The sequence below is a fragment of the Cibotium barometz genome, chromosome 64 (genome assembly GCF_041138505.1).
Source record: "Cibotium barometz isolate CiBa-2024 chromosome 64, ASM4113850v1, whole genome shotgun sequence".
In the NCBI taxonomy this organism is placed as follows: Eukaryota; Viridiplantae; Streptophyta; class Polypodiopsida; order Cyatheales; family Cibotiaceae; genus Cibotium; species Cibotium barometz.
The window spans coordinates 11,379,501-11,394,018 of NC_141109.1; the positions used below are offsets into that span (position 1 = coordinate 11,379,501).

Sequence of the window (14,518 nt, forward strand, 5' to 3'; positions counted from 1 at the left end):
CAAAATGTGGGTGGAGAAGCAGTTACTTGTAGCTCAAGGCTACTATGAAGGTGCCAATCAAATTTGGGTGCCTCGACAGTCAAAACCTCTTCCTCAACAAAGCACTCAAAAGCCAAGGAAGAAGAAGAGTACTCCATAACACCATCTACAAAAGCCTATGAGAGTTCCTCAAAGAACTCCACCAATGCAACAAGTGTGGGTACCAAAAACACTGCTGCAAGCACAAGGGTAATACGAAAGAAATACCAAAGCTTGGGTCCCCAAACGCATCACAAAGTCCCCTAAGCACCAAGCACATTGGCCACCAAATTACAGTGTTTGTCAAAGATGGGTGCCTGTGCATGTACTTCAACAACAAGGTTACTATGATGGTAATTCCATCCTATGGTTGCAAAATTCGAACATTGTGAAGAAAACCTCACCACTGACTTCAACCCCAACAACTTCAACTAAAGTACGACAAGAATGGAGGCCCAAGCAACAACAAGAAAATCACTCAACCACTCTCGTGCATTCTGCACCAACACAAGAGCTTGTTAGTTGTTCAAGCAAACAATCAGCAATCTTCCCCACTGTCTCGACATCATTTCAGCAACAAATTCAAGAACAAATACGGAGCCTTAGGAGCACATCAAGAACAAAATAACAATGCTCACCTCTCTGGAAGTGAGAAATGAGCGCACAAGAAGCTATTGCTACTTGCAAATCATGACCTAGATGACCCATTAAAAAAAAACCTCGAGGTCAAAGTCTGTTAATTCACGGAGTTCTATCTCATGGCTTAAGAACTTGCACTTTCACAATTTAAGTCCCATCACGGATTAAGCCATATCACGCAATAGCCACTATATATTTGTTAAGCTTATTGCTAACTATTCTTGTAGCTAAATTAATGTAGAGCTACTCCATAAGTACATATCCATACTCATGCATTGGAGAACATTTGCCCCAAATCCTCACCATCGAGACAACTTCCAGGTACATCTTTGGATGGGGGAGCTATGGTGGGCGGAAGCCTGGTCAATGGTACAACCCATCGCCTGGAATTTTCCTTCAAATTACAAACCTCTCCAATAACGCCACAATCTTCACAACTCAATGATTTTCAATCCCTAGTGAAGATATCTATATTAGCCTCACAAGTCGACTTAATTCCTTCAATCCTCACTAATAAGTGGCTACTTCAACACATGGCAGTTCAATAAGAGTCTATATGACTCAATTCTTGTACTTCATGAAAATTTGCTTCATAAGAGAACTTAAATATGCATAAAAATATAAAAAGCACATGGCCAGAAGAAGACAGGATCAGGCATCCTACTCAACAACATTTGACAAGAATCCTGCCACACAAAGGGACATCATCACAAGCCAATTACTTTAAATGATGATTGTCGCTTCAATGAATCAAATGAGGAACTGAGAATCATCATCTCATTCTGATGATTAAGTCTACGTTCCTTCGGATTCTTCTGTCTCTTCTTTTCCATTATTAACATCTCTTAGTGTCTCCATTAACAAAAATCACATATAACCTTGCCGATGATTACCAAAAACAAAGTGAGCAAAAAAAAGAAAAAGAAAAAAGAGAGACTCACACAAATGCAATCATTCACAAAACCCCCCACCATGTTAGAAAGTCCCAATACACCACTAACCTCTTCATGATGTCAGCTTTCCGATGAGCCCTAGAGTGCCGCATTGGATATACGGTTTAGTAGATACAAACCTCCAAACAGGGGTGTTTTCCAGAGTGCACATTTTCATGGCCTGCACTTTTCATGGCGGACCGTTTCAGCACGACCGAACCTTTTCACAGGCGGATCGTTTCACGGCCTGATTTTCGTTTTACGGACGGACATTTTTTCATTCAGGGTTGGATTTTCGTTTCATGGACGGAATTTTTTCGTTCACGGTCGAATTTTTGTTTCACGGACGGAATTTTTTCGTCGCCTGCACTTTCATGGACGGACTTTTTTCCGTTCACGGTCGGATTTTCGTTTCACTGGACGGACTTTTTTTCGTTCACGGTCAAATTTTCGTTTCACAGATGGACTTTTTTTGTCGCCTGCACTTTCACGGACGGACTTTTTTCAGTTCACGGCGGTCGATTTTTTTTCTCTTTTGAAGTCTAGTGGGAAATACGAATTTCCCTTTTTGGGGGAGGGAATATTTTTTGAATTTAAAATGAAAGGGATATGGGCATTTTCGTAAAAAGGTAAGAGGGAATAAAAAAAGTCAACCTTTTAATGACACCCCTTACACCCTTCATAAATGACCTCCAAAATGGATAAATTGATAACTCATGAGCATCTACTCATTGAATGCTCATTAGCCTTAATGAGTTATGTAAAAAAGTGATTAAGAATTAATCTAAGATTAACTCTTTTCACTAATCTTTTTCTCTTTTATACTAATCAAGGACTTTAATTAACTATTAATCTCTAATTAATTCACACAATTGAGCATATCATTGGATAGAGCAAGAAAAAACTAATCTTTATGCATCAACAATTGTGTAAATTAATCTAAATTAGAGGATTAATTAGACTCTTAACTATGTCTTCTCTTAAAGGTAAAATTAAGCAGAGAGTCATATTTCTCCTATTGATCAAAAAATTGATGTGATTAGGTGTTTTGATGCATCTAGATGCTCTCAAAACACTCAAAAATCTTAATTTCAACTACTCATATGATCAATTTAGACCCTAATAAACGCTTTTTCTAAATTTTTAGCCTCTTGAATGAGATTAATCACCCTTAATGATAAAAACCAGTCCATTAAGAGAAATTAGTCAAATTCAAGGGTTTTTTTGATAGTTTTAAGAAATTTTTTGAAAGATTAAGCTACTCCTAATGCTTGCTAACACTCTAATCCAAACAATTTTAACAACAAACACACAATTAAACTAAAATTAATGATCTTAGATCTATGTTTAAACCAAAGAGAGCTAACATTCACTTAGAAATGCATTCTCTTATATTCTTTGATGCAATGGATGCAAACTAAGCCTAATACAAACTATGTGCAAGCCCTAAGAACATGAAAAACCACAAAAATAACAACAAAAATAACAAATTAATCTAAAAATTAAGCAAAAAATATTATTTTCAAAAACAAAAAGAGAGCTATTCTACACTAAATCTCACACAAATCACCATCAAATCCACATCTTTTTCATAGGGGAACCATTAATCAAGATAATGGGCAATGGGTTATGCATAAATTAGAGGCAAAACGATGGAAAAAGCCAAGGGATGGCTCCCCGGTAACGGCGCCAAAAATGTTATGGCTCACCCTAACCCTCCTTGAAACACCACTAAAAAAGAGATTACCTGGTGAACCGCAAATTGTCGTGAGGATATTTTCAATGGCCAAGCTCGTAACCCTTGAGGTCTCCAAGCTCTAATACTCCTTGAGAAGCAATTCCACCGCGTCTCCCGTCGCGAGCGTTGTCACATCGCCGCATTGCACTACGGGTCCTCGTTCCTCCTCTCACCTCACTTCACTCACACACACTCACTAGCATGCATTAGGGAGAGAGATTAGCAAGAGCAAGACTCAATTGCACAATGGGAGAGTCTGTTGTATTATGAGAGCTTGGACATAAGTATTCACACTCACTTAAACTGTGGCCCGACGGGCACTTTAGGCTCGTAAGAGGCCTAATGTTATTATAATGACTACTCTCATAATATATCCATGAAGTACATCACTTAGGACTTCATCTCCTAACTGGCTACCATACGCTCTTTGGACACTATTGCTTCATATCTTGAATGTATGACCCTTTGGTGTATCTACCATGTCTCCTTGATGTATGATAATGGCGGTAGCTCTTGTTAATCCTAGAATTGGATTAACAAGAAGACTCAAGGTTAGAGATGTGATTAATGTAGCTGTCACACTAAGTGCCAATGCAATAATAGCCAATGCTTTATCATCTTTAGTGATCCATGCAAGCTCAACATCTTTGGTAGAAGGATTTTTCTCCTTCCCATTGACCACACTCCAAAGACTTTCCCTCATGAGATGATACTTCATTTGCCAAGTGTGGAACCCATTCCTATCAAATTTGGTTTGTGACAATTGATAGAATTTGAAGAAAACGTTGATTCTCCTCAATCGATTGATGAAATACTTTAAGATTTGAAACGTGTGAATATTGTACCACCAATTAATGATACCTATGAAGGTTTTGATTGATTTGTTGAGAAGGTGCTAGTTTTTACGTTTTTATCTTGCGCTTTTGTACTAGTTGTTGTAGGCAATTTTCTGCACAATACGTTTGTAATTGGGCCAAGCCCTTCTAGAAGATAGATGTAACGTACAATATGTGGAAGAAAATTTGACAAATGATTAAGTGTGGAGGGAGAACAAGGCACAATACTACAAGCTACATTTTTCCAAAGAGGGGAGATAGATGAGATTATGCGTAATGAAGATTAATGATGGCTTTATGGAGCTAAATGAAGCTTAATGATGAAAAGTAGAGAGATCATGGATCAATGCTTTGATACCATGTTTTAAATTAGAGTTGCAGAAGCTAAGGTGGATGAAAGTGTAGATTAAGCAACATTACTAATAAGATTATTAACACTAATGATGATCTGATCAACACAAGAGAGAGAAAGAGGGAGAGAGTTGCACACACGTGAGCACGTGCAAATGACCAAATGACTTAGATACTTATCCATTAGAAAACTGGCCTTTATTATCACGGAAGTGAGATTTTTGAATAAAGTGTATCTTTGTCCAAAGCCTTGTACCTTTGCTGCAGATTCTGCTCTTCCCGTGCAAGTATTTTTAATTTGTTGAAAAGCCTTCAAATTTGCTCCAAGCCAATAAACTTTGAGTAAAAATCAATTTCTTGATTTTTCTTCAAGTCTCCATGACCCAAATTCAAATCTTGAATTTGCGGTGCTCTGATTCCACTGTTATTACAGGACCATGATACATGGAGATTAGATTATTCTACAAAATTAAATAATAAAAGAAATTAACCATAACAACATAGCATAAATCAACAGCATGAAAATCAAAGAACATAAGATTGGGGTGCAATCTCCCCCCTCCCCACGTGTGTGGCTCCACTCCCACACGTGGTATTTAAATCATATTAATAAATTTAGCCCTTGGAGCCATAAATAGCACAGCTTTTCCAAAATTGGACTTTTACAAAATTGAACCTTATTCCAATGCTTTTAAAGCATCTCATAAAAAATAAACCTTGCCCAACATATGTACAATGGGCCAAACAAACAAAATTAAATATTTAGCACACATGTGCTTAGCTAGATAATCTCGTCCAATGTCCACCTTGGTTGTCTCGAACTCATGATCTATACTCAACATAATCCACAATGTTAGATCACAATTACTTTGGAATCACTCACAAAAATAATTCTAATAAATGGAAATCATTCACTACCATGCTTCACACATGAACCATCCATCACGCATAATTATTTGGATTCACTCCCATGATAAAATATTCTAAAAAATCTCACTCCCATGTATGTTAATAGTCACAATCGAGGATGGCTGTCTTCTCAAACGGGAGGATTATCACGGGAGTGATAGTCTTTGATTCTCTGTACCGACATACATACATACATACATACATACATACATACATATATATATATCTATATATATATATTTATATACACACTAAAACATGCACACACACAATATATATATATATTATGCAAACACACATATGTACATACACATATATATACATATGTACACTTTATTTTTTGTACTGACATATGTACATACATACATACATACATACATACATACATATACATATATATATATATATATATATATCTCAAGCACTTGATTCTCTGTACTGACATATGTATATACATACATATATAAATATATATACACACTAAAACATGCACACCCACAATATATTTATACACTTGCACACATAAACACACACAAAATATATATATTATGCAAACACAGGCACATAGAAACACACACACACACACAATATATGGAAGACTTTTTTTTTTAATGCAAAGAAATTTATATTAAGGAGGTGTACCTTGTGTGGATAGCAGCCTCAGCTTGACAAGATCAACCGGAAACAAGCAGTCATTGGATGCAAGGGCAGGATGAACCCTGCCATATATCAAGTGTGGCAAACACTGAGAGGCTTGATACTAAGTAGGATATGGGAATCTAGGAATGCTATACTACACAGGGGATCCAGCTGTGACTATAGCTCCATAGGGAGAGTAAGGAATCTAGTGGTAGAAGGTCTTGTACTAGCAAGTACTAGGGAGAGAGGGAAGATAAAAGCTACTGTGGATCCACTGCTTAGGAAAGTCCATAAGCTCCAGTGTTCACCTTGGGGTGCTGTATCTATTATGGAAGACTTTACTTCATTCACGACGAAGACGTAAAGGGTTTAATATGGAAGGGTGTATTGAAATGGAAGTGAAAGTTGTTTTTTCAAGTGTGCACGTTGCTGCCGCCTCCACCTTTCATATAACTGTGCCTCTTTGCTTAGCTTTTCCCTGGCCATAGATAGCCATTCCCCCAGCTAAGAAGTTGAGAGAGCTAGCTCGCCTCGCCATAGCCAGATTTTGTAGAATTGTTTCGCCTCGCCATAGCCAGATTCATCGAAGATCAAATGGAAGGTGCAATATAGTGCCTCGCCATCTCAGTGAAGAAAATCAAAGAGCTCGTTACAGGAGCTTCTGCGTCGCCATAGCCTGCTGGTAATCAAGGTCTTTAGCTGCAATCATGTTGCGAATTCCTTGCAGTGCAATTCTAGTAAAGCTACGTTGTGTATTAACAAAAGCTATATTGTAGCACAAAAGCTGTGTTTTGTCTCCAAACGCTTTGTCTTCCCCTTGGGCTCTTCAGAAAAGCTTTGTTGGGGATCTGTCAAAAAAAAAAAGCTCTCTTTTGTTGCTTTGCTGAATTGGGTCAAATATAGTTTCCTTAAGAACTATTATTTTATAGTTAAGTTGACTAAATAAACGGTAATCCTTGGTTAAGTAATAATAGAATATTAGATAAGCTAGACAAGAGGGGCTTATGACCTTTCAATCCCTAGGAGTAGCTTTTTGAGGTATAGTTTCCAAACAACAGTTATTCATGGATACCCACAAATTTCTTCATGCTAAGGCATTGATTAAATAAGACTCTTTCACAAGACTAATGCACACATATCCACTATGGTTTGGAGATGTTGCTGGACCTCACTCATGAACCATGAATTCCAAATCCTTGCATAGATTGTGGTGGAGGCAAGTTCTCTTTGATTAGGCAATCCTAGGTTAGGGTTTTCTCTCCAAAGTACCATTGCCACAAAGCTTTGTAAGATTTGATGAAGAAATTTCACAAATGCTAGGCTTGGTGAAGCTTAGGAGAGGCTACGGAGAGAGAGAGAGAATGACCAAAACGCTGAAGAAATTTTTAAAAATTAGGGGGAAAAAAAACAAAAATTTTATTTTTTTTGGTTGGTTTTGAGCAATCTTGGTCAAGATTAGGCTCCATAATGCTTAAAAGAAGTCTCTACTAAGCATGTGGAGAGCTAGGGCTTGCAAATGGTTCGAGAAAATTCTCAAAAATTAGAAAAAAATCTGAAAATTTCAGAAATTAGGGTTTTATGTGTAGAATGGATCAAACATAGACCAAGCTGTGATACCATTGAAATAAACTCATGAACCGGAGCTTGCATGATTGCACTCAATAGAGGAGAGCACACTTTTCTTCTCAAGTGGAAGAAGTCACCATAGCCAAGATTAAGGAGAAAGCTGTAAATTGTGATCAGTATATTGATTCGCCTCATCATTAGCCTTATTTTCACTTATATACATGATCAAACTTTTACACTACACTTAAAAGTGTCCATGACTTTCTAGCCTTTGACCCCTTTCACATACGCTCAATTCCTTAGTCTTAGGCCCAAAATGGACATGAGACCTTTTTAACTTTGTTTCAGCAGTTTTGTAGGGGGTTATTCTCCAATTGTTCTTCTTTCTAGATGGTTTTGATGTTATTGTGCGGTTAATAGTTATGGGTTAGTTATATATATAGAGATGCAATTGAAATGAAGTGATTTGCATGCCTCTCATGGAAAACCAGCCTTGTGATCTGGGCATGAAAAACAAGCCTATTTCACAGGGTGGATATCTGGAGATATTCAAGTGTGTTTTAAAGTGTTTTTTTCCAGGACTAACAACAAGCAGGGGGGCTTGGGATCTATCCAAGCGCCGTGGGGGGTGGTTTGTCTTGTGCACTCCTATCATTGCATCTGTGTTTTGCAGCAAAGCTTTATTGTGAAAAATGCAAAAGCATGATTTGCCCTTGGCAGAAATCTTGTGTGATGACTATGAAAGCATGGTTCTACATCATGTGCAGTCCTTATATCATAGCATCTGTGTTTGTCAGCAAAGCTTTATGGTGCAAAATGCAACAAATTGTTTTGCCTCTGGCAGAAATCTAGTGTGGTGACTCCGAAATTTGAGCAATGGAAGCAGCAGATTGGGGACTGTGTGTGACATCTTTACTACTGGGCTATGTGCTCCTGCATCATATTGTATATTGGTCCAAGAAGAAACATATTCCTGGGCCCATCTTTGTGTTCCCATTTCTGGGCAACGCGACGAGCATGGTGCGAGATCCCACTAAGTACTGGCACAATCAAGCTGTGGCCTCCAAAGAGGCTGGCCTCTCATGCAACTGGATTTTGGGCAGATTTGTCCTCTTCATCAGAGACTCCGAGCTCTCGCAGAAAGTGTTTGCAAATGTCAAGGCGGACGCCTTCCAATTCGTCGGCCACCCAATGGGAAAGAAGCTCTTTGGAGAGAAGAATCTCATCCTCATGCTTGGTGAAGAGCATAAAGACCTTAGGAGAAGGCTTGCACCTTTGTTCACCCACAAAGCCCTCAGAACCTATGTGGCCATACAAGAGAAAACAGTGAAAAAACACATAGAAGAATGGCTGGCTATGTCAAGAAGCTCCAAAGGGCCTCTCACCCTGCGCAATCTCTGCAGAGACATGAATCTTGAAACCTCTCAGAATGTGTTTGTTGGGCCTTACTTGACACCAGAAGCAAGAGGGCAATTCACAAGGGATTATGACCTCTTGAATGTGGGTGTGAGGGCTCTTCCACTGAGTTTTCCGGGATGTGCATTCTACAAAGCCAACCATGCCTTCAAGCGTCTGATTTCTACACTTGCAGATTGCGCCGGGGACAGCAAGGAGAGGATGGCGAGAGGCGGCGAGCCGGCATGTTTGATGGACTGTTGGACATCAGAGATCCTCAAAGAGCTCAAAGAAGCAAAAGAAGCTGGGCTGCCTGCACCGCCCCATAGCTCAGATGCAGAAGTAGCCCATCACGTGTTTGATTTTCTGTTTGCAGCACAAGATGCTTCTACTTCATCACTGGTTTGGGCGATAACACTGCTTGAATCTCATCCACAAGTGCTTGCAAAGGTGAGGGCGGAGCAGAAACTGTTTTCTACACCATACACTCCTGAGAAGCTCTGTGATATGAAGTACACAGAGATGGTGGTCAAGGAGGTGTTGAGAATCAGGGCGCCAGGAACAGTGGTTCCTCACATTGCAAGCGCGGCCTTCCCCATCACGGACACCTACACAATACCCAAGGGCACCATTGTCTTCCCTTCTGTCTTCGAGTCTTCTTTCCAGGGCTTCACGGATCCATACACCTTCGATCCTGACAGGTTTTCTCCTCAGAGGCTTGAAGATCGTGTTTACAAGCGCAACTCCCTCACCTTCGGCGCAGGCCCCCATCAGTGCTTAGGGCAACGCTATGCCATCAACCAACTAACCCTCTTTATCGCACTTTTCACAACCATGGTGGAATTCACACGCATCCGGACACCAGACAGTGATGACATCGTTTACACACCTACCATTGCACCCAAAGATCATGGCCTTCTACTTCTTTCTGAGAGAGAGAAACTTGTCTGACTTGCACACATGAAGCCCAATGCATTTCTTGTATGAAAGGCCTCTCCTAGGCCACTTGTGTGTTAAATAGCCCGACGTACTTATTATAACAGCACTGCATTTCTTGTATGAAAGGGCATGTTCCTTGCACCTCTTGTGTAAAAATCCCCATTGCTTTTTTTTTTGGGTAAATTTAAACATCATTTGCATAGTCCATTCTTTTTTTGGAGGGGGAGTACTTTTTTGGGTAAATTTAAACATCATTTGCATAGTCCATTCTTTTTTTGGAGGGGGAGTGTATATATATATATATATATATATATATATATATATATATATATATATATAAAGAGAGAGAGAGAGAGAGAGAGAGAGAGAGAGAGAGAGAGAGAGAGATATATAAATTTGAGTACAACACAAACTCCCAACAGTTCAACCCCTCAAATATACAAGTTGTGACCAACATAAAAGATAAGCCAACTCTGTTATGGCAGAAAACAAGGCTCTCTTAGGATAAATTTTGTAGTATGGAAGGACATCCCTCTAAGATCTTCTCCCTTTCTTTGCTATTAGACATGTCCCTTAATCTTTAGGATTGGATTCCACTAGTATCCTATACCCATGCCAAGAGTAACTTCTAGCTGCTTCTTGTAACTCTTTGAGTTGTACCTTTGTATCAACAATTAGTAACAAAGACTAGACCCTTTAAAAATATGCACCAACATCTCAGTATCATTATCAGAAGCCCCCATAGACCCACTGAATCGCCTTGGATTTGAAGGTGCCTGAGGAGGTGTGGTCAGGAAAGCCACCCTCTTACAAATATCTCAGGGTGTTTGGCTGCGAGGCCTTTATGCATGTCAGAAGGGAAATACGTAGCAAATTAGACCCAAAGTCACGCAAGTGTATCTTTCTTGGGTATGGTGACAATGGAGAGATGGGTTACAGGTTGTGGGACCCTGAATCTCACAAGATTGTGAGGAGCAATGATGTGATTTTTCGAGAAGAAAGGATGCAAAAACAGCCTATCAATACCATTGGAGTGAGAAGAGTCATTTTTGAGGAGGAAGGACCTCCAGGACAGCCACAAAATGCCAATCAAAATGCTGTCCAAAATGGTCAAAATCAGCAGCCACATCCGGCTTTTAAAGCCCCATATTATCCTCCACAGGAAGAGCCACTGGTGTATTTTTTTGGTGAGCATTTTCAAGCTGGTTTTGAGGCGAGCTTTTTCTCTCTACTCTTTCTATCTTTGTTTACTCTTTCTCTCTCTACTGTCTCGCTCTTTCTCTCTCCGATTTCATAGCATGTTTTTTTAAGAAGACAATGGGCAACGATGAAACTTCCAATATTGTCCAATACATTCCAAGACTTATGCACACCTACGAGATGTTGAGCACAAGACACCATGGGCCACTATCATTGGCAATTTTTTTACAAAGACACCATGAGAGATAAAACTTTCATTATATTCCAAAAAAATTTAAAGACTATAGTATATTACGACAAACACCTATGAGATGTTGAGCACATGCAGCAATACATGAAAGCATGTGTGTACACAATGTTGTTTACTTCCATAGGCCACTATCATTACTACTTCTTTACAAAGACACCATAGAAAGATGAAACTTCAATTATATTTCAAAGAAAATTACATTACTGTAGCATATTATGACAAACACCTACGAGATATTGAGCACACACAACAATACATGAAAGCATGTATGTACATAATGTTGTTTGCTTCCATGGGCCACTATAATTGCTACTTCTTTACAAAGACACCATAGAGAGATGAAACTTCAATTATATTTCAAAGTAAAATTACAATAATACATCATATTATGACAAACACCTACGAGATGTTGAACACAAGCAACAATACATGAAAGCATGTGGGACCTCAACTATCATCTTGGCCTTCTCCATCTATCCTAAATTTGCAATGAAGTTGGCAACTTCTCCCCGAAGAGGAGCCTCTTTTGCCTCTTCAATGATGCCAAAGGCTCTCCATATCCCAATGGGGCTGCCAGGTCTACCACTTTCTCTGTTGTGAGCTTCTTGTAGAGCTTCTGCACTTTAGACGTTATTGTCCATCTTCCATAAGGGCATCCGATCTTGGTTCTTTTTCTTTGAGGTGTATGAAATATTGAAGAGCTTTACTTACGATACTTGCAAACGTCGTATTATTAGAGGGATTGGTGGATGAACCTATGATAATAGAGTTTATGCCTAGCCTATAACAATATAACGATATAAGGGGTAGGCTGGTGGGTGGAATGTATCCCTTGAATAAGAGTAGTGGAACATGGCAATCTCCATTCTATTTATAAGGTCTCATAAATTTAAAATAAAAATAGCTTTTTTAAGCATTAAAAAAATATCGAATGTCTACGCACTTGACTTACGGCTTACAAAGACAACAACACAATCTCCCTCTCACTTAAACTTTCTCTCTTTCACTCACACTCTCTCTTGTGGCCTTTTTATCTCTATCCATCTTGCTCCATCTCTCTCTATTGTTAATTCAAATATCTAAATAGTTACAACAAAAGTAAAAAATAATGCCATAGATATAATATGAGTGTACAAAAGTGCATCACAATAATGTGTAAATCAATATATTTTTGTCATTATAAGAGATGAAATACATCAATAAGGGTACCGTGGGCTGCTGTGATGGAAGAAGGAAGGTGGCTGCATATAAGGAGCTCTATCAAATGGTGTAGGTGCAAGTGGGAATAGCGGCCTCGCAAGTTCGAGACGTGGTGTCCATAATGAGGGCATTATAAAAGAAGCCATGGGGGACATATGTGGCATAATAGGTCGAAATGGGGGATCCGTTAGAACACCGGGTGGCCATGACGAGGCACTTGACCTTGTTGGACTCATGGCTATTAGAGCAGGTGGAGGGGGGTGGTGAGAAATGTGTGGAGATGATGTCCCCATGTCCCTCTACTGCTCTCGTCGAGCATAGTCTCAATGATATCACCCTTGAAATATTGTTGACCTAAATCTTCAGGAATATACAAAAGTGGCCATATACAAGAACTAAAGCACACCTCATCTCTCTCCACGCTGATGCATACCGATGTAGTATCCTGCATGCTCTAGCAAGGGTCTTAATTTTGGCAAAGCAATTTAGGAATGCATCCCCTCAATTGATGAACATCCCAAGTAACCACCTGCCATAGTAAAATCTTTCACTAGTATATACAAATGGATGAACAACAATAAAAAAGACAATGGATATATAATGATTACACTACTTGAAATGAATTCTAATGAATTGAGTGCTCTAGTTACCTTGCGAAATGAATTCTAATGAATTGAGTGCTCTAGCTACCTTGCGAAAGCCTCGCTATGCTGGCTGGGTTTCCTCTTACGGTTTAGGCTCTAGGAAGGTATCATCATCCACTTTTATGGGCTACCACATCTCCCAAGAAGGAACTCCACACAACTGTCAATGGTAGTAGCAATAGACATAACAATCATTGGGTACTTACTAATGCTTCAAGCTCGTGTCCCCCTTGAGGCTCCCTAAGCTTGCTTTGAATCTCCACTCCTCCAAACACCACCTCCACGCTGTCACCGCGAAGTCGCTCACACCATGAATGCAAGGCAACCAACCTTTCTCTCTCTCACGCACATGCATGCATGAAAGAGCACATGTACTAAAGCACACTCTCTCTCTCTCTTGACAAAGTACAAGAGTTCTCATAGCACAAAAGGGGATTGTATTATTTCATTATGAGAATTGCCTTATATACAATTGGCCCTTATTCACACTTGGGCGTCCAAAACTTACTAACTAAGGCCTTGAGTGGCCAGATTCTCAATACAACTTTTATAGTTCCTTTTTATGACACTTGTTAATGTCCTCAATTGGAGGAGCATCTTTGTTAATCCAAAATGGGATTAACACCCCCCCTTCTTGATGTAGGTTCTGTCCTCATAACCTTTTACCTAGATTGAAAGACCTAGCGCCAAACTCATGTCTGTAGAATTTCTAGTGTGATTGAAGCTTTTTCAGGGTTTTTCTGAATGCAGAGTGGGTCGTCTAGAACTCGGTGTTGACCATATCTTCAAATGTAATGTGTATGTAGCCGGGAAGACACCTTAGGTGATGATAGTACAACATCTTGCCTCTTTCATTTGGCCGTGTGTTCATGTTGAAGAGGAGATGTTCTACTTCAAATCCATCATATCGCTCCCTTGGTTGATCGGTAAGGACAATGATCAACTTTAAAAATCTGACTGCTGCCATGATAGCTGGATCAGGAATACGGTTCCAAGCTCATATCCAGGTGTGCATTTGTTTTGCCTTTGACTTGCAATATATGGAAATGTTGATGGCAAAAACTACGAAAAATTATAGCACACATGAGAATCTCTTTGCTTGGCATCATGGAATTGTAGTGGGGCGGGAGCCTTCGCTTGATAGGCATGTAGAGTGGATCATCCCTTTGGGTTGGTGGGGAGCATTGACACTGATTACTATACTTAGGAATTGTGAGATACTCCTTATGCCACTCTGGTTATATACCAAAATCCTCGATTCG

The 14,518-nt window shown here is 39.4% G+C and overlaps 1 protein-coding gene across 1 annotated transcript; it reads left to right on the plus strand.

The window, feature by feature from the left end:
- Positions 1-6,504: 6,504 nt before the first annotated feature.
- LOC147603316 (cytochrome P450 710A1-like) lies at positions 6,505-10,167 on the plus strand. Its single transcript, XM_086796877.1, has 2 exons — positions 6,505-6,744; positions 8,473-10,167. Exon 2 carries the CDS (start codon positions 8,505-8,507, stop codon positions 9,972-9,974), a length of 1,470 nt encoding a protein of 489 aa, XP_086653003.1. The 5' UTR covers positions 6,505-6,744; positions 8,473-8,504; the 3' UTR covers positions 9,975-10,167.
- Positions 10,168-14,518: the final 4,351 nt, after the last annotated feature.